At 38.4% G+C, this 19,887-nt stretch overlaps 1 protein-coding gene across 8 annotated transcripts in view; it reads right to left on the bottom strand.

Annotated features, from left to right (window-relative positions):
* Positions 1-19,887, bottom strand: part of LOC100411313 (cyclic AMP-dependent transcription factor ATF-7) — a 107,489-nt gene that overhangs the window by 67,126 nt on the left and 20,476 nt on the right. For all 8 annotated transcript variants that reach the window (XM_035256574.3, XM_017976105.5, XM_035256578.3 and 5 more), the window contains exon 2: positions 17,070-17,138. In XM_035256574.3, the coding sequence (XP_035112465.1) occupies positions 17,070-17,117 (48 nt within the window). In that variant the 5' untranslated portion in view covers positions 17,118-17,138. The remainder of the gene's footprint in view (positions 1-17,069; positions 17,139-19,887) is intronic.

The raw sequence follows: 19,887 nt of genomic DNA, 5'->3' as shown, positions 1-19,887 counted from the left end.
CCTGGCAGGGAAATGTAAATTAAAACAACAAAATCCCCTACACACCTATTAGAGAGGCCAAAATCCGAAACACTGACAACATTAAATGTTGGTAAGGATGTGGAGCAACAAGAACTCTCATTCATTTCTGGTCGAAATGCAAAATAATACAACCACTTTGGCTGACAGTTTGACAGTTGCTTACAAAACTAAACATAGTCTTACCATAATTAAACATAGTATTACCATATGATTCAGTGATCACACACTCATTGATATTTACCCAAATGAACGGAAAACTATGCCCACACAAAAGCCTGCACATGGATATTTATATAGCAGCTTTCTTTCCTCATAATTGCCAAATCTTGGAAGCAATGAAGATGTCCTTCAGCAGGTGAATGGATAAATTGTACATCCAGACAATGGAATATTACTCAGCACTAAAAAGAAATAAGGTATCAAGCCATGAAAAGATAAGGAGGAGCTCCCACCCCTGCCCCACTCAAAGAAAAGATAAGGAGGAAACTTAAATGCATATTACTAAATGAAAGCTAGTATGATATGGCCTTATATTGTATGATTCCAACTAAATTGACATTCTGAAGACAGCAGAACTACAGAGACAGTAAAAAGATCAGTGCTTGCCAGGGGTCAGTGGGAAGTGAGGGATAAACAGGCAGAGCACAAAGGATGTTTAGGGCAGTGAAACTCTACTGTATGATACTACAATGGTGGATACATGTCATTTTCTATAGTGATTGATTGATTGATTGATTTGACAGGAGCTCACTCTGTTGCCCAGGCTGATGTGCAGTGGCACAATCATGGCTCACTGCAGCCTTGACCTCCTGGGCTCGAGCAATCTTCCCACCTCAGGCTCCTAAATAGCTGGGACTACAGGTGCACACTACCATACCTGGCTAATTTTTTTTTGTTTTTGTAGACAGGGTCTTACTATGTTGCCTAGGCTGATCTTGAACTCCTGGGCTCCAGCAATCCTCCTGCCTCGGCCTTCCAAAGCACTGAGACTACAGGAGTGAACCAGTGTGTCTAGCCTCATTACATATTTTTTAACATCTACAGAATGTGCAATACCAAGAAGTGAATCCTAATACAAAGTATGGACTTAGGTGATATGTCAATGCAGCTTCATCGAATATAATAAATGTACCATTGTGGTTCAGTGTGTTGAGAGTGGGGGAGGCTAGTGGGTGTTAGGTCAGGAGGTATATAAGAACTGTCTGCACTGGCTGGGCGCAGTGGCTCAAGCCTGTAATCCCAGCACTTTGGGAGGCCGAGGCGGGTGGATCACGAGGTCAACAGATCGAGACCATCCTGGTCAACATGGTGAAACCCCGTCTCTACTAAAAATTACAAAAAATTAGCTGGGCACGGTGGCGCGTGCCTGTAATCCCAGCTACTCAGGAGGCTGAGGCAGGAGAATTGCCTGAACCCAGGGTGCAGAGGTTGCAGTGAGCCGAGATCGCGCCATTGCACTCCAGCCTGGGTAACAAGAGCGAAACTCCGACTCAAAAAAAAAAAAAAGAACTGTCTGCACTTTTCTCTCAATTTTGCTGTGAATCTAATACTGCTCTAAAAAAAATGGTTTCTTAATTTAAAAAAAAGCAAAGGAAGAACATAAATGAAAAAAGACTGAAAACCACTAAGTAAATGTGAATAGCTTCTTGCATATGCAGTCTCGCAGAGTGCTCAGAAAAGAGTCTAAAATTTTAAGCTCCAAGTAGAGTGCCCATTGTTTCTTCTTTTTTTTTTTTTTTTTTTGAGACAGAATCTCGCTCTGTTGCCAGGCTGGAGTGCAGTGGCGCAATCGTGGCTCACTGCAACCTCTGCTTCCCAGGTTCAAGTGATTCTCCTGCCTCACCTCCCAAGTAGCTGGGACTACAGGCATGTGCCATCAAGCCCAGCTAATTTTTGTATTCTTAGTAGAGAAGGGGTTTCACCATGTTGGCCATGATGGACTTGATCTCCTGACCTCACAATCCGCCCGCCTCAGCCTCCCAAACTGCTGGGATTACAAGTGTAAGCCACCGCATTCGGCCCATTGCTTATTATTCTAATGTTAAGACAGAAAAGCAAAGCATAGCAGAAAGTCCAGCTTCCAAGCAGGAACTGTTGTCTCCTTGACAGAGCTCCAATCCAGTTATGCCCTAGCCACTGATTTTTCTATCACCACTTCCCCTTTGTTTCATAGACGGTATCCACAACCTTCTGTTCATTCGGTGGAGGAAGAAATTGCTTCCCAGAAAGGCTTAGTCCACTGCATTTTACTAGATAAAGGAAAAACAAAAAGCCATTCCACTCTGACAAGCCGATTACTGTCTATGGAGAACCAAAATGCCTCCCTTAGGACTAAGGGAATAGCCAACAAGGTACAATATGTTAAAACCTTTAACCACTACTCTGCCAAGAGTTGTTATGTATGTGAATACAATCTTCTCATCTGGGCAGTCAAATATGCATAACTGAAAGTACAAGCCTCCATAAGGCCCTGTCTAGTTATAGTTTCAAAATGCATAGAAAGTGAAAGAAGGCTGAAATAGTCTCCCCTTTCCACTACTGCAATTATCTAGGTAAAGCCTAGAAGGAAAGAACAGGAAAGACTGAATAGGGAATAGCTAAAGTGTTGAATATAATATGATATTTTATAAAATGTACACAGATATCTAGACTCCTGAAAATTTTAGAGTAACTACTTTTATTGTTCCCACACAATATATACAGCCTACGGAGACTACAGTCTCCCTCTTAGTCCTAAAAAATACCTGAAACTAAAGTAAAATGACAAATGTCTGAAGTTATGAACATAATAAAAAAATTAATGTGCATAGATTGCTATTATGAAAAAAAAAAAGATGTTCACCGAAGTGACAGATGTCTATAATACTATTTACCCATTCTGGTATTATACAAACTCCAGGTATATACTACAACTGAGATCTTTAAAACTATCTGAATACCTCTTTTCACTTGATTCAAATAACTATGCCAATGAAAGATTTGTTATTGTCAGTGAGCTTGAGAACAGAGACATAAAATGTAGGTAACTGAAGCTTAGCATTAAAATGTAGTCTTCATCCACCCTATTAAACTGTCACTGTCTCTCTGATAACCTCTCAGTAGCCAAGCTTTTAGCTCTGTTCTATAGGCTGCTTCCCTGAACCACTTTTTCTTTTCTTTTACTTTTTTATAGGAACTCCTGGCATCACACACACAACACATATACACACACAGGCACACACATGCACGCTCACACACAACTAAGCAGTCTATCAGAGGCACCCAGCAAAATAAACAAATGAGATCTATGGAGACCAAGAATGATCATTTCGTCAGTTACAACCTTACCCAGTGAGCCATTCTCAGTTCTGAAGCCAAGAACTTGACTTCGTGGTCAGAGGTGGAAAAGACAAGATTCTAGTCAGATACTTCCTGCAGTTGAAGGCAGGAATTTCACATGATTCACAGATAAATAGTGAATCATTATCAGAATTAAGAAGGAAAATGTGCCAGGTGCGGTGGCTCACACCTGTAATCCTAGCACTCTGGGAGGCCAAGGGAGGCGGTTCACTTGAGGTGAAGAGTTTGAGCCAGCCTGGCCAACATGGTGAAACCCTGTCTCTACTGAAAATACAAAAATTAGCTGGGTGTGGTGGTGCACGGCTGTAGTCCCAGCTACTTGGGAGGCTGAGGAGGAGAATCACTTGAACCCGGAAGGTGAAGGTTATAGTGGGCCAGGTTTGCACTACTGGGGTCCAGCCAGGGCAACAGAGTGAGACTCTGCCTCAAAAAAAAAAAAAAAAAAAAAAAAGAAGGAAAATGTGGCTTATGCCTGTAATCCCAGCACTTTGGGAAGCTGGCGTGGGTGGATCATTTGAGGTCAGGAGTTGGAGACCAGCCTGGTCAATATGGCAAAACCCCATCTCTACCAAAATAATACTGTTAGATTCTCTGGTCTCTTTTGATCCTCTGTATATACTTCTACATATTTTTGTCACTTAAATTATTTCATGTAAATATTTCCAGAAATCTACATAGCCATATATTTTCACTTCTGATGATAAATTATAAATGAAATGTCTATTGCATTAACATAACACAGTTTCTAAAGGAAAAAGAAAAAGCAGATACCTAGAGGTGCTATGACATCAAAGAAAGACAGGATGTGAGACCTGAGTGCGGAATTGTATTATTCAACAGGTAAGATCTTCTATGTAGCCATATGCCAAAAATGTCAGAAAATAAACAAGTTAGCAATCACTGAGCAGATCATACACCTCACTATCCTGTTGTTCTAATCATACCCTAATTACAACTCTTTTCAATTGATAAAATACAGGGGAAGGAGAAGTACTGATTTCTTTAGTTCTGGGACTCATGCTTCCTGTCTGCTTAGAATTCTAGCTCCTTGTTATGGAGTAGTATCTTTTTTTTCATAGAGGTAATGTCTCTTTATCCTCTATATTTGACTAAATATAAGAATATGCTAATCTTGGATCAGTTACTTTCTTAACTTGTCAGACTGAACTGACCCTGTGGTAAAGTGAAATAGTAATATTTCCTCTTACCAGTAGGTACGGCAGCCATCAGAACAAAAGCCCCAATTACTACATGACACTAGTCAAAGCAAGATACCCATCCTTTGTATGTGGGAGCTTATGGGCATAAAACTAAGGCAAGAAAGAAGGAAATATGGATCAGGAAGTAACCTAGCCTAGAATGCACAAAGATGACACCCACAATGCTTCTCTGGGCCTTTTAGTAGAGGTTGCTGAAGCCATGAAGGTCCCCATTTCTACATTTCTACATTTCTAATTGGGCAAAAATTAATTTTCTTTCCTCTTTAGAATCATGTCCTTGCTGCAAAATGATGCTGGTTTACCTCAGAGAGTAGACACATTTCAGCAGCATTACCAGGCAAATAAAAAAACACTGTACATTAAGGCTGAGGCAGCTGCAGAAAGATTTCTTCATTTTCATAAGAATTTATATATATATATATATTCCCCCCCCCCCACAGGCAGAGCTCAGCTACAGATTTAGCTTAGCTCTCTTTGGTATGACAGCCAGATATATAGATCAGTAACAAACTATATCAAATACTTAGTTGACTGATTTGGACCATTATCCAAAAAAACATTACTTACTCACTTTTTTCTAGGCTAGATGCGCATACTGAAAAATAATAAGGAAGTAATTTAACAGAGTAGTTAAGAGTGCTGGTCTGGAGTCTAACCATCTGGGTTTGTGTTACAACTCCATCACAGAATACTGAGTAACCCTGTACAAGTTAGCTCTCTGAGCTTTAGTTTTCTCCTTGGTAATTCTCCCTCAGAGGTTGCTAGGATTAAATAAAACATCCCTGTAAAGTACTTTGGCATAGTACATGATAAAAGCTCAGTGAGCTTAAATTATTGCTGTTGTTGCTGCTGTTGTATCAATAAAATCAAACAATTTTCATTGTATTTTATTCTCTCCCTTCCCTGTATGCTTTCTGGATAGAAAGATCATTTTCCCATACCTAATATAAACATGTCTCCTCTAAATTGTGTATGTATATATGCATACATTACCTGTTAATCTGCACTAACTGATGTTAACCCTGACCATCATGCTAAGAACCTTCCCTAGACTAATGTTCACTTTACCACAGGGTCAGTTCAGTCTGACAAGTTAAGAAAGTAACTGATCCAAGATTAGCATATTCTTATATTTAGTCAAATATAGAGGATAAAGAGACATTACCTCTATGAAAAAAAAGATACTACTCCATAACAAGGAGCTAGAATTCTAAGCAGACAGGAAGCATGAGTCCCAGAACTAAAGAAATCAGTACTTCTCCTTCCCCTGTATTTTATCAATTGAAATTTTCCAGAGTGGGAAAAGGAGGAAAGGGTTCTTTCTTTCCAAATTAAGTTGGTTCCAGTGTTTATCTGGGCTATTCTTAACATTTATACTTCTCAAATAGGTTCATTTTTTATTTTTATTTTTTGGTAGTATCAGGGTCTCACTTTGTTACCCAGGTTCATCTTGAACCCCTGGCTTCAAGCAATCCTCCTGCCTTGGCCTCCCAAGGTGCTGGGATTACAGGCATGAGCTTCTAGTAAAGGAAGCTGAGATATCTCAAAATAAAATGCAAAAGTAAATCTGTGTATCTTGTACATATTCATAAACTTCAATATCTCCTTTGCTAAGGGACCATTCTACCTATGCCAGTCTAAATCTGTGATCCCCTAACCCCAAATAAAAACATCCATTTCTTTATGTAGCAATATCATAGTTGTCATTAAACCAATTCATACTGAAGTGTGAATGATAGCCCCCATAGAGTTCTCCATAGTTTTCCAAGAACTTCGTAATTTACATGAATCTTTAATTAGTGTAGAATTACAAAAGTTTATTTTTGTATGGGGAATCTTTGCACTGATCTTCTTCAATCATATATAAAGCTGCCCATGGAAAGAAGGGAGAGAAGGAGACGTTATTGTACTCAACCTAATCAAAGGAAAAAGAATCAAATGCTCTACTTCCTTTTGCTCAACCCAAATACCTTGATTCCCCGGATACAGCCCATTCAGTGTTCATCTTGTCCTTGCTCCTAACACCTAGAATCAATAAAATGTCACTAGGCAAGCTAATTCCTATAACATCAGAGAGACCCCCAGCAGAGAAAAAGAAAGGCTGGCCACCTACATCACCCTGGATAAATGCTTGGAGTTTTAGATAGAACTTGGAACTGTGGAACCTCCCACATCTAATTTTCTCTCCCTTTTTTTCCTAACAATTTTTAGTTACATGCTTATCTACTCACAATTTAAAAAAATTAGAGGGCTATATGATTCCTACTACATGACATTCTAGAAAAAGTGAAACTACAGACACAGTAAAAAGATTAGTGGTTACCAGGGGTTCAGGAGGGTGGGATGAATAGGTGGAGCACAAAGATTTTTATGGCAGTGAGACTATTCCATATGGTATTATTATAGTAGATACATATGTGATATACATATGGTATATATTTATGTTATACACACATAGTAGACACACTTGTGAAACCCCACAGAATGTATAGGCAGTGAACACTAATGAAAACTATGGCCTTTAGCTAATAATAATGTATCAATGTTGGCGCAACAACTGTAAAAAATATAGCACACTGATGTAAGATGTTAACAATAAAGGAAACTGTGGGTAGAGGTGGAGTGAGGAGGTATATGGGAACTCTCTGTAGTCTCCACTCAATTTTTCTATACACTTACCACTGCTCTAAAAAATAAAGTCTATTAATTATTTTTAATAGAGGAAACACTGATTAATAATCCCCACCAGGTACAAAGGCTAATAAGAGCCAAGATAAGCTGCATAAAAAGGATGTAAAAATGTAAAAAATTAAGACCGTAGGGCTTGATCTCAAACACTAACTAAAGGACAGTAACTAAAGACAGGAAAGAAGCTTGAGGAAGTGAGGGAAGGAAAGACAACCACGCAGTAGCATTTTATAGTGACTGGTGTGCAAACAACTAAAATAAATTTATTTCCCTCAGAGAAAGAGAAGAGAAGTCAAGACACTTATAAGGGACACTGAATTTTTCAGCAGAAAAATCACCCCCATTAAGCCTCTGGCATACTTAGGAGTATCACCCTGATGCCTCTCCCTGTGGCTAAGGAATCAGAGCTTGTCATTGTAACCAAGTCAGCAACCTGTGCTGGTGCCAATCTTTATAGTGGATTGAGCTATTTTTCAGGAAAAGCAAGGGATAATTGCCCAGTATCAAAAGAAGATCTGACCCTTGGGAGGAGAAAGGAGGTGTTCCTTTTGCCACAGGATGGTTCTCTCTGGAATAACATAAATGGCTCTTTGAGAGACCGTGTCTTTGATAAGCAGTGCTGCAACTCTGACAGCCAATCTGCTGAATGCGGAACAGAGCACTCAGCTTTCTACAATGACTCAAAGGACACAGCAAGGCTGCAGATTTATTCTGCTGACTTTCCCTGCGCAGCCACTCAAGTTTTTCAAAGGCAAAAAGGAAGAACTCTTGCCTTTCAATCCAGGGAATTGCAAATTCCACTGGGATTTAAAGACAGAGCTATGTTTGTTCAAAATTTGACATCACTGATGTGAACAACAAGATTTAAAAGCTTGGAATTACGGCTGGCAATTAGCGCAGTTAGAGCAGAAGTTGGTTCAGCACTTCAATCTGCCCGCAGAATCAGCAGCCACACAAGGGCACATGGTGTGCCAGACTGGGAATGAGCTAATTTCACAAAATTCATTCTCATTCTCTTTGTACTTTCACAGACAATTGCAAATAGTCCAGATTCTTACCAAAGCACAAATATAAAGGTAGCATATTTCACTACACAAAGAAATTTCAAAGTAAAAACACAAAGGCACTGTTACAAAGAGATAAACCTCAAAGCTTCCATCTTTTCTTCATGATGCTTTCTGCTTGAAATCCTATCCTTAACATGATAATTTTGTGAAAGAAAACTTTAAAAAGCAACATCTCCCTATAATAAACTATTAAAAGCATTTCTTCTTCACAACTTGTATGTCAATTCTTCAAGATGAAATTTTGAAACAGCAAAGGATTCTACACATTCTACCTCAAAAGAAAGAGCCATGTGCTATAATTTAAATGACAAGTTCTCTGTGGTCAAATAGATTAAACCCTCAATAGACATAATAAAATTAGGTTTGAGAGTTAAGATACCATTTAAAACATTTTTTGTTATCATATAAGCAAACAAACAAACAAAAAAACCCCTCAAATTTAGAAGTAATCGGTTCTATCGTGATTTTTAAAATATGTATTATTGTACTAAGCACACTAATACAATAGGTACTGAAGCAAAGGGATTAGCAAAACAGCACAGAAAATCATAAGCAGAAAACCAGAATAAAAGTTTTCCCCAAACAAAATACATAACCTTTTCACAAAAATTAACGGAAACAGGACAAAAACAGAGATGTTTTGCTTTATAAATAATATTGGCAAACACTATACTTTATGTATTCAGTTTTTAGACATAACCAAAGGCCTGACATTTAACCAAATGTCAAATAGCACTGTCACTCTTTCAGAAAGGTTTGTCATTTGGTGATAAAGACTCTATTCAGATCAAACTCTTAATATGACTGTAATCCATAATTTTCTTAAAATATTATAAAGTCCAATTTAAAAGGGACTTTGGGCCAGATGCGGTTGCTAACAACTGTTATCCCAACTACTTGAGAGCCTTAGTGAGATGACTGCTTTAGGCTAGGAGTTTGAGAACAGCCTGGACAGCACAGCAAGACTGTGTCTTTAAAAATAAAAACATAAAATTAGCCAGGCATGGTGGTGTGCACCTGTAGTCCCAGCTACTCAGGAGGCTGAAGCAGGAAGACTGCCTGAGCCCAGGAGTTGGAGGCTTCAGTGAGTTATGAATGTACTATACTCCAGCCTGGGTGACAGAACAAGACCCTATCTCTAAAAAGATAAATAAATAAAAGTGGTATTGAGTTTAAGTCACTGGCATATAGTTAAAAAGCTTAAGTTTGCATAGTCACAACCCTTTGAGCAGAATGTTGAAATTGTTTTTCTCTTCAGAAAAATCTTCCAGAGAGCATCTCTTGTACCTTGTTCATAATGTACAATTTATTGGCATTTCTTTTCCTTTCTAAATGGCCAGGAGGGAAGAAGAGCTCCACAGCCACTGTATGTGGTTAGTAATGGCGCTTTTACTTGTCATTGTACAAAGCCTGTTAAATATTTACAACACAGACAGCAATATCTAGTCCTAAACACCCAGTTGTGAGTTTGAATTTTTTTAGAAATAAATCTATGACAAGTTTTCCCCAGCAAAACGCCAGACGACTTTACTAACAGCTTCAAGAGACCCAGCAGGTCCAAAGGAGCAGTTATAGGCCATCTGGTGATTACTTATTATTATTTATACAGCACTGTAGATGTACACACAGATGTGTTATGAATCCACATACAGAGAGGCCCTAACAAGGGCTTCAGACAGAATGCGACTGCTGAGCAAGTCAATCTGCATTAAAGAAATACGCAAACCAGAGAGAGAGAGTATGCTGCCTGCTTTTTAATCTGCGGCATTAGCTGGAAGACTGCTTGATAAATGAATGAAGAATTCTATACAATAACAATATCTTGTAAGTCAACAACCTAGCTATATTCTATATGTAGTTTTGCTAGGGTGGCAAAAGAAGGATAAATGAAAGACAGGCTCTCAGATTCAAAAGGCACTTTGTAAACTCAGCAGTCTGTAAAAGAAGGGAGTAGGAAAGAGGCCTCTTAATTTAGGAAGAACTTAGCTACAAAGACAGGATTCTATTTTTTTTAAAACAGGAATACTCTGAGAACAGTTTCTGAGCTCCCATTTCAAATACTAACTTATATCTAAGAAAAACAAGAGTAAATAACTGAAAAATGTCAACTTGATTTATAATGGGTATATTGCCAATTAGATTCATACAGCCTTTTTTGGGAGGGGCAGACCAGAGCAAGGATGCTTTTAATCTACTATGCTCTAGTAAACATACATATATTTGTTTAAATATAACATGAAAAACAAAAAAAACAACTATATGTTTCTAAGGGCAAGTGTCAAGAGTATTAGATATGACATTAAGAAACCTGAGTTTAACTACGTCTCTACATTTTAAAAATCCAAGTCCCAGGCCAGGTGCAGTGGCTCATGCCTGTAATCAAAGCACTTTGGGAGGCCAAGGTGGGTGGATCACCTGAGGTCAGGAGTTTGAGACCAGCCTGGCCAACATGGCAACACCCCATTTCTACTAAAACATACAAAAATTAGCTGGGCATGGTGGTGGGCACTTGTAGTCCCAGCTACTGGAGAGACTGAGGCAAGAGAATCACTTGAACCTGGGAGGTGGAGTTTGCAATGAGCCAAGATCGCACTACTGTGCTCCAGCCTGGGCAACAGAGTGAGACTCCATCTCAAAAAAAAAAAAAAAAAAAATCCAGTCCCAATTTTGTCTATACAATGCATAAGAGTGGTTTACTTCCGCCACAGGTTACTGAAGCATCCAGAGAGTGAACTGAAAGTTATTACAAAGTCAACATATTACAAAAAATAAGGTTAGCATTTGGCCTAATTTGTGTATAATGCCTTGTATTTTCAGCTGCCTGACAGCATGTAGGCACTCTTACCAGATGGGAACTAGATGAATTATTGAATGAAATATGAATTATTAAATAAAAATTAGAATTTTTAAAAACTCTTGGCAGAGGATGGGGAAAAAAGGCTTATTTGTTTGCCTGAAATTGCTTTCACCTGTCGAAACATGTAAACATAGCATATACTACCACAAATGGCATTTACCTACCAGAGCCATTGCTTCCACTTGTAATTCTCCAATTGAAGATGCTTCCCTAACAATAAAGAATCAGTAATCACCACCAACTCATTCTCTCCTGCTTTTCTTTTGTGGTTATGCAAGGTAATAGGGAAACTTGCCAAAGGGATAGAATTGAAGATCCAGAGTCCCACAGTACCAGTATGGCCCATTTAATGGGAGGGCTGGGATAACAGGAATAATCTCTATAGATTTGTGTTATATAGGCAATAAAACATATACCTTTGCAGCATGCCAGCCTTTAACCAATCATAGGAGCTATTTGTTGCCTCATATATTACAGAGCAATAGAGATTTAAGGGATAATGTTCATGGAGGCAGAGGATACGAAGCAATAAACAGCTTTGGAGGTTGGATAAATGCCAAGTGAAGCCAGGACTACAACACCATAAACATTATTCCTATTATATGACAAGATAAGGAAGTACAAGAAGCTGCCCTCAATCCCATCACAACTAGGCTCCATCACTATTGTTGGCCTTAGAAAGGAAAAGCAGGCCCCAGAGGTCTATGAGTTAGTTATATGTTTCCTGTCACAGAAAGATATGAAGAGAATTTCAACCTGTACCTAAATGACCTCTGGGAGAAGAAAAGAAGATCTGATAGTAGGTATCTTTGAGGAAAAAAAGAGTAATAGCCCCTCAGGGTCACACTGGACAGAGAAATAATCAAAGGATTTTTCCTTAAAAGGACAGAAGTGGGCTGGGCGTAGTGGCTCACGTCTGTAATCACAGCACTTTGGGAGGTCAAGCCTGGCCAACATGGCCAAACCCCTTCTCTACTAAAAATACAAAAAAAAAAAAAAAATTAGCCAGGTGTGGTGGCGCCTGTAATCCCAGCTACTAGGGAGGCTGAGGCAGGAGAATTGCTTGAACCCAGGAGGCAGAGGTTGCGGTGAGCCGAGATCGCACCACTGCACTCTAGCCTCGGCAATAAGAGCGAAAGTCCTCTCAAAAAAAATAAATAAAAAAAGGACAGGTGATAGAGAATATAGTTATGACAGAAACGTTTCTTACTGACTAAGAGCAGGATGATACTTACTCTCCATAAGTAATATTTCCTCAGAGGAAATGTGTTCCTGTTCTTAAGGAAATTGACATTCTAAGAAATAAGCTGATTATGACCAGCTTCTATTCAAACACTTGATTATGGTAACCAGAAGGACTACTTAAATTTCATAACTTATACTGCAAACCTGTGTCATGTGCCTGAGAGGGAGGCATAGGAATAAAGAATTTGTTGATCCCCGAAATAAAAAACTGGGCATAAAGCATCCTAAAGGTAAGTTATATAATGCATCCACATGAAATAACATCTAAAATTCAAGATTAGTGACAGAGACATAGTATGTATTCCTGCTTCCACATGCAATGGAACAACTTTATAATCCATATTCAAGTAAAAGTGTCCTCCAAAAGTATTAAAAACTTTTAAGACTTCCTATTAACAGATTCAGTACCAAACTATATTTCTATTATTTTAACAATACAAAGCTGTTTTATAGTCACAATGTCTTTAAGATGCTATCTTATAAACATTTCAAAAACGAATACAACTCAGATTCAACCACCCCTCTGCCAAGAGGGTATCTGGGGCACTGTTGCCTTAACAACACTAACTCCATTCTCAGGAGGCAGCTCTATTAACTACTCCTGCTACCACATTCCACAGAAAGGTATTAGCAGAGATATTGCTTTCCCTGAGTTCCTCTTCATAAGGTTGATGAGGCCTCAAGAGAAACAAAAAAATCTCAACAGGAGAATAGGATTAACAGGCCTAAAAAACCCTATCACCTGTCTTTTCCGGTAAGAATGCAGACAGCACAACCTTCAGCAGCTTTTTTTTTAAAGTACATGCAGCACATTTAGAACTCAGCTGTGTCACATCAGACTTACTGTTGGGAAGTGGATCATGAACAGAATCCAAAAATAACAGCCATTAAAGACCTAGCAACCAAAACATGTTTACGTATCCATTGAAAGCCTAGTGGTTTTGATTATATAGTGAAGAGCATAATCCACTAGTCTATTTTAGGTGAATTTTCCTTTCACCTTCCCTTAATATTAAGGCAGAGGATGATGTCTGACTTTAGGAATGTATAGGGTAAAGTCTGGGCAATGAACAGATACTGAAATAATGCAAGATTCCTATAGTTTTGTTTGTTTTTTAAGAAACAGTATCCTGAATTATAATTGTTTTCATTCCTACTTCCTCTACCTGGTAGAAACCACTGCTTTTTGAGACTTCTATGGTAGCAGGTTCTAAACCATGTCTTGCAAAAATTATCATGGTCCTTATTACCCATCCTGGGACTTACATAGCCTTTTTATTATTCTACCATTTCTGGAAAAAAGAACTTGAATCAATGACAAATGGATTATAAATAGCTTCAAAGGCTCAAGGTGGCTCCAGAATGAAACCATTCTCAAGGGATATTAAGTAAGTTGGATGACAGGTCAAGGGTAGTTCACTTTACCAAATTTATTTTCTCTGCCAGATTTTCACTATTTCATATCACATAAAGCAATCACAGTAAATCTTGTAGAGATCCCAATCTAGAGCTGTTTGTTACCAGATAGTGGGAAAAACTTGGAAGAGACTAAATATAACTAAAGAGCTATAATCTTACCTGACTATAAAGATCTGACATGCAAAGGAGGTAAAGGGATGAGATGAATCATACTACCTTCAAAGCCTTAAGTTGTACTTTTGTATCCTTTTTCTATGAAACAAGTACCTTGAATCCAAAAGAAGAAGGTAGCAATGTTCCACACTCACCTTCCTACTGAGGGGAAAAAAGCTTTTAGAACCTAAGCCAGAGGTTATAATGAATCCTAATAATCAAAATACCAACGAGTAATTCAGGAACAGGAGAGAGATGTGGGGGAAGGAAATGGCTTCTGGTAAATGGAACCCAACCTTACCAAAAGGAACCAAAGTCAAGAGTCCCTACTATTTTCCTACCTCTGGTCCAAAACAGAGCAAAACAAAAACAAATTTCACAAATCTGTGACATTTCACAAATTTCAGTGGACACTGCTCTCTTCTGATGAGACAGCTTGAAGAGATGTTTATATCTTTCTTCCTCGGAAAGCGTAAAGAGATGCTTTTCCTGTGTATTCCTTATTTTTACCATCTATTTCTACTTCTTTGCAAAGTCCTTGTCGGTGGTTTTAAGCATATAACATATAAGGGGAGTTCAGGAGTTGAGTAGCTTAAATAATAAGTGAAGAAAAATAATGGTAAGTATGAGAAAAATCTTTTCACCAAAAATGCATATTTTTCAAGTAAAAGTGTAAAAGCAAGAATTTAAAAAGGTACCAGGTATTGGTTGCAAGCATCAGAGTAAATAGTATTATTTGATTCACATGTAAAAATTTGGAAAGATCATTTTTTAAAAAATTTATTTATTTTGAGACAGTGTCTTGCCCTGTTGCCCAGGCTGGAGTGCAGTGGCATGATCATGCAGCCTCACACACCTGGACTCATGTGATCCTCCTGCATCAGCCTCCCAAGTAGCTGGGACTACAGGCATGTGCCAACATGCCTGGCTAATTTTTTTTTTTTTTTGAGACAGAGTTTCGCTCTTGTTACCCAGGCTGGAGTGCAATGGCACAATCTCGGCTCACCGCAACCTCCGCCTCCTGGGTTCAGGCAATTCTCCTGCCTCAGCCTCCCGAGTAGCTGGGATTACAGGCGTGCGCCACCATGCCCAGCTAATTTTTGTATTTTTAGTAGAGACGGGGTTTCACCTTGTTGACCAGGATGGTCTCGATCTCTTGACCTCGTGATCCACCCGCCTCGGCCTCCCAAAGTGCTGGGATTACAGGCTTGAGCCACCGCGCCCGGCCTGCCTGGCTAATTTTTAATTTTTTTTTTTTTTTTTTTTTTTGCAGAGACAGGGTCTTGCTATGTTGTCCAGGCTGGTCTCAAACTCCTGAGCTCAAGCAAATGCCCTGCCTTGGACACTGAAAGTGCTGGAATTACGGCACAAGCTACCACACTGGGCTAGGAGAGATCATTTTTAGAAATGTATTTTAATAAAGCTGTCTGAAAAGTCAAACAAATGTATTCTATTTTCCCAACTGGCTTTTACTGAAAATATTCATATATATCCATATATGGATATATATTTTTTAAAAAATGGGAAAACATGCAGTTAATAATAAAGTTGAAAACTTTGACATGAAAGGAAATCTGCTGAGGCAGGGAGGCCCGTTAGCCTTTCCCAAGGTATTGCTGCAAAAGCTCACTGCTAAAGCCATTGGGAAAATATAAAAAAGATAAATAAATAAATAAATAAAAAAGGAAATCCACCCTAGGATGCCAAATACTGAAGAATACAATGCCTTATTGGTCTTTTTTGAAAATTTTAGCATTTACTGGAATTTGGAATCTTCCTTCTGTTCATTCCTTGTCACCATCCCCATTTTATCTACCTCTCAAATTCATAGGAATCTCTGAAATTTAGCTCTTCTTTTTGTCCAGATATTTACAATGTTTAATATAACTAGTCTGTAATCTCATATACCACCGGTGTCAGTGGACAGTCACATGACACATTCCTAAGTGAACAGAAACTCAACCCTTTAAGTTCTATAAAATGAATTAACGAAGGCAAATAAAACTTCCTTTTTATTCCTTTCTTCATCCTTTGTGGAACACGGCAATAGGGGAAGGTCTAGGAAGAACAGTTAAGAAGATGCAAAATGAAAAAAAGGCAACTTCAACAAAATTACTTTATTAAAAAGGCATATGATGAAAAATGACATACGATATACACATATGAATATAATTATGTGACAGCTGACACATAGAACAATGCATTTATGGCATTACACAGAGAAAATGTTTATATAATGCTGTGAGATCTCAAGTTCTATATTGGATTTGTCTTTCCTAGATAGATAACTGCTGTAGCTGCTAACAATGATTTTCTGGATCAACAGTCAAAAGAGACTTTTTTTTCTTTATTTACAAAATTCAAATAGATTCTGGCAAATTGAGGTTCACAATGAATGTGTACATTCTCAGCTGGCAGACTTTTACATCCATGCAAGTTGAAGAGAAAACATCTTTTTTTTTTTTTTAGACGGAGTTTCACTCTTGTCATCCAGGCTGGAGTGCAGTGGTACAATCTTGGCTCACCACAACCTCCACCTCCTGGGTTCAAGCGATTCTCCTGCCTCAGCCTTTTGCGTAGTTGGGATTATAGGCATGTGCCACCACGCCTGACTAATTTTGTATTTTTAGTAGGGATGGGGTTTTGGCCAGGCTGGTCTCAAACTCCCGACCTCAGGTAATCTGCCTGTCACCGCCTCCCAAAGTGCTGGGATTACAGGTGTGATCCAGTGCACCCCGCCTGAAGAGAAAACATTTCTAAACTTGCTTTGTATTTAGATGGATAGCTTTAGAAGGAGGAGAGAGCAACATGTATTCTTCCATACTGTGTGGTGGGAAACAAACACCAGTAGAATAACAATATGGAAGAGAGCAAGGCAGATTTCATTACAGTAGAGTGCCTACACTTCCTCATAACTTGGATTTACACACTGCAAATCCTCTGATCTGATTACCTCCAGTGATCACGTAAAATACCGGCTTTAAACTCTTTGCCTTAGTGATAAAACAGCCACTTTGATTCACAACGAGACATTCACAATAAAGTATATTGTAAACGTACCTGTCCACAGCCCGGGGCATTGCACACAAACGGTCTGTCGTCTCCCATATTTCATATAGCAGAGCGGAGCTGAGGAGGGGGAGGTGGGGGAAAAAGTTATGTTAAATATGCTGGAGCAAAAAAAAAAGTGCTTCAAAAATATCAACCCTAGAAACAGGTGTTCCACGAATGCCATCTATCAAAGTTGTAAACACAGGCTACTTTGGGGAGACCCATTAGACAGGTGGCATATGATCTACTGTGCCTCAATTGAAACTTTTAATTAGAAAGATTGAGATCTAAATAGTCAAGGAATTTAAAACCTTTGCTAGATTTTCCCTCTTTCTACTACAGTATATAACACACTTCTCCAATCTGCTGAATTACAACTAGTGCAGTTCCCTATGTCAATAAATTCACGGAACGCTCGATGCGGAAGCCATATTTCTGAACTAGAGAAGACCAAAATTTGTCATTTAATTAATTAAGGGATTATAGGAGGGGTGCTCCATTTTACAGGGCCATAATCTGGCTCCCTGGTGTATAAACTACGAGACTGTTGGCAAGGGCTGTTTATCCCATATTATTGCCAAAGAAAACAAAGCACCCATCCTATTGGGCTACACAGGAAATGGTTTTCATTAATAAAAAAATAAAAATAAAACCCAGCAGCCTCCTACTCCCCCCACCAATCGTCTGTGGCAAATGGAGAAATATCGATGCCCTTCCCCCCTCTGATTCTATTTATGGCTAGGTTTTTAAAAGCAGCAATAAAACAAATGTCGACTCTTTGGGGGTTTGCTGGGTGAATATGTTCCGGCTGTTTGTGCTGCTCTCGGCCAGTGTTCTTGGGCTGCTCTGCTGCAGCCAACAGATGTGTGCTGCTGCAGGGGATAAAAGAAATGGCACTAAAAGGCATCACCATCCATCCCTTCTATTTCTCTGAAGACTTTAACAGGGTTTATACTGTTTTTTAAATTATTGAAGCTAAACTCTCAAAGTGTTTATTGAAATTCTTTGTTGAAGAACAGTAATTCCAATCTGAATGTGTGGGATAAATTTCTCATATCCCAACTAGAAATAAAAATAGAAGTGGAGATGGATAAAGATTAGAAATGCAAATTATAGTAAAAACAATTCCTAAAAGATAACAGTATTTTGCAAGAGTGGAAGAAAAAAATGGAGTGGGGGATAAAAATAGTCTTATAAACTCCTAAATGACATTTTCAAACATCCTTCCATAAAAGAGAAAGGTATACAAAAGAATATGAACCAGGGAAGATGAGAGAGGAACTACAATTTGAATATGCCTGGAAATGACTTCAGAACTGCAACCAAATTTTAAATTTTTATCTTGGAAATAAATTGAAATGTCAGGACAATCTGTCAGGCTCACATTGAAATAAAATGTTAACATGCTAGACTGAATCTGGTAATCGGAAAACCATGCTTAAAACCCAGTGGGTAGCTAGGTAACATCTCTCCTACTCTCTTAGGACGCACTCTGGGGTGAGAAACCAGTATTTCTGGTTGTCTAATCAGTAATTCCACAAATAATTGGTGTTTAAAATTGTGGGGTTCCCCATAAAATTGAAGGGGCTTCTTGGTCATCTTTCAGTGTGATAGAAACACGATCTAACTAGGAAGGAAACTGACGCTACAGCACTGCTATAATGGAACAGAGCCTGTACGTACATACATGTACACAGATTTATATCACATTTAGCCAGAATAAATTGCTTCAATAAATTCTGTTCCTAGGAGAGGCCAGCTCAAGCTGATGATTGGGTACTGGGAAATGAGGGCTTCATTCTTCTTCACACAGCCCCAGGATGAGGGGATTTTCTGGTTTGTTTGTTTGTTTTAAATACGTGATTTTTTTTAGCACTTTCTGGAACTACAACATGGTACAAAAAATAACAAGTAAACAAAAGCAAATAAATGCAAAGACCAGGACCATTATGGCTGAAAACTTAGAGCATATCTGGAAAGCAATTTATCTCTGAAAAAATTCCTAACTCCTGTGCTAGAGATAATTTCACTACATGTCCCAGAATCCGCTTTCCTAATATAATCATAAAATGAAAATTTTACTTCAAAAAGGTCTTGTATATTTTCAACCAGGAAGTAAACTACAAGGGCTAGAGGAGACATAACACAAGGATCAGGCAGGATTCCTTACTTTTATCTTGGTTCTATTATTTGATGCTAAATTTTCTCATTTTTCTACCTATTTAGAGGAGGGAAAGAGTTCTGGCTGAGAAGTGGGACAGTACTGGCATAGGAAGTGGTGAAATAAATTCTGGAATGGTTTTCCTCAAACCACAAAATTAAAAATGTAACTTGGCTTTGCATAATCACATCACAATATATGGCTTCCAAATTTTATTTAGTGGCACACTTACTAGGAAACAGAGATGAAAAATCATGTCTTTCTGAAAGAAAAAAAAATTTGGGGGGAAAAAAGCATTAAAACCTAACAGAAGTATTTTCGTTGCTCTTAAATATTCAACTGACAGCCACTAACTAGGATTTCCTGCTTCCTCCTAAATTTGCTGGCCTTTGTTTTACCATTTTCCCCAAAGGGAGATCACAATGAGAGGAAGAAGGCTCTCTCCTTAAACACCCACAATTATTCTTAAATCATTCCTCAGTCTCTTGCCTCTTGTCATTTCCATTATTCTTGTTTAAAAATTGTTTCACACTGAAGTGATTTTTAAAGTTTAAATATTTAACAAAAATAAGAATGATCTCTCTCCCCATTTAAAAAAAATCCAGCTAACATCTTTTTTTTTTTAATTTCTCCTTCACTCCTAGTCTACTACATCAATTGCCACAT

The sequence above is a fragment of the Callithrix jacchus genome, chromosome 9 (genome assembly GCF_049354715.1).
Source record: "Callithrix jacchus isolate 240 chromosome 9, calJac240_pri, whole genome shotgun sequence".
In the NCBI taxonomy this organism is placed as follows: domain Eukaryota; kingdom Metazoa; phylum Chordata; class Mammalia; order Primates; family Cebidae; genus Callithrix; species Callithrix jacchus.
Note: the sequence above shows the minus strand (reverse complement) of the source record. Positions and strands in the feature narration are given on the sequence as shown.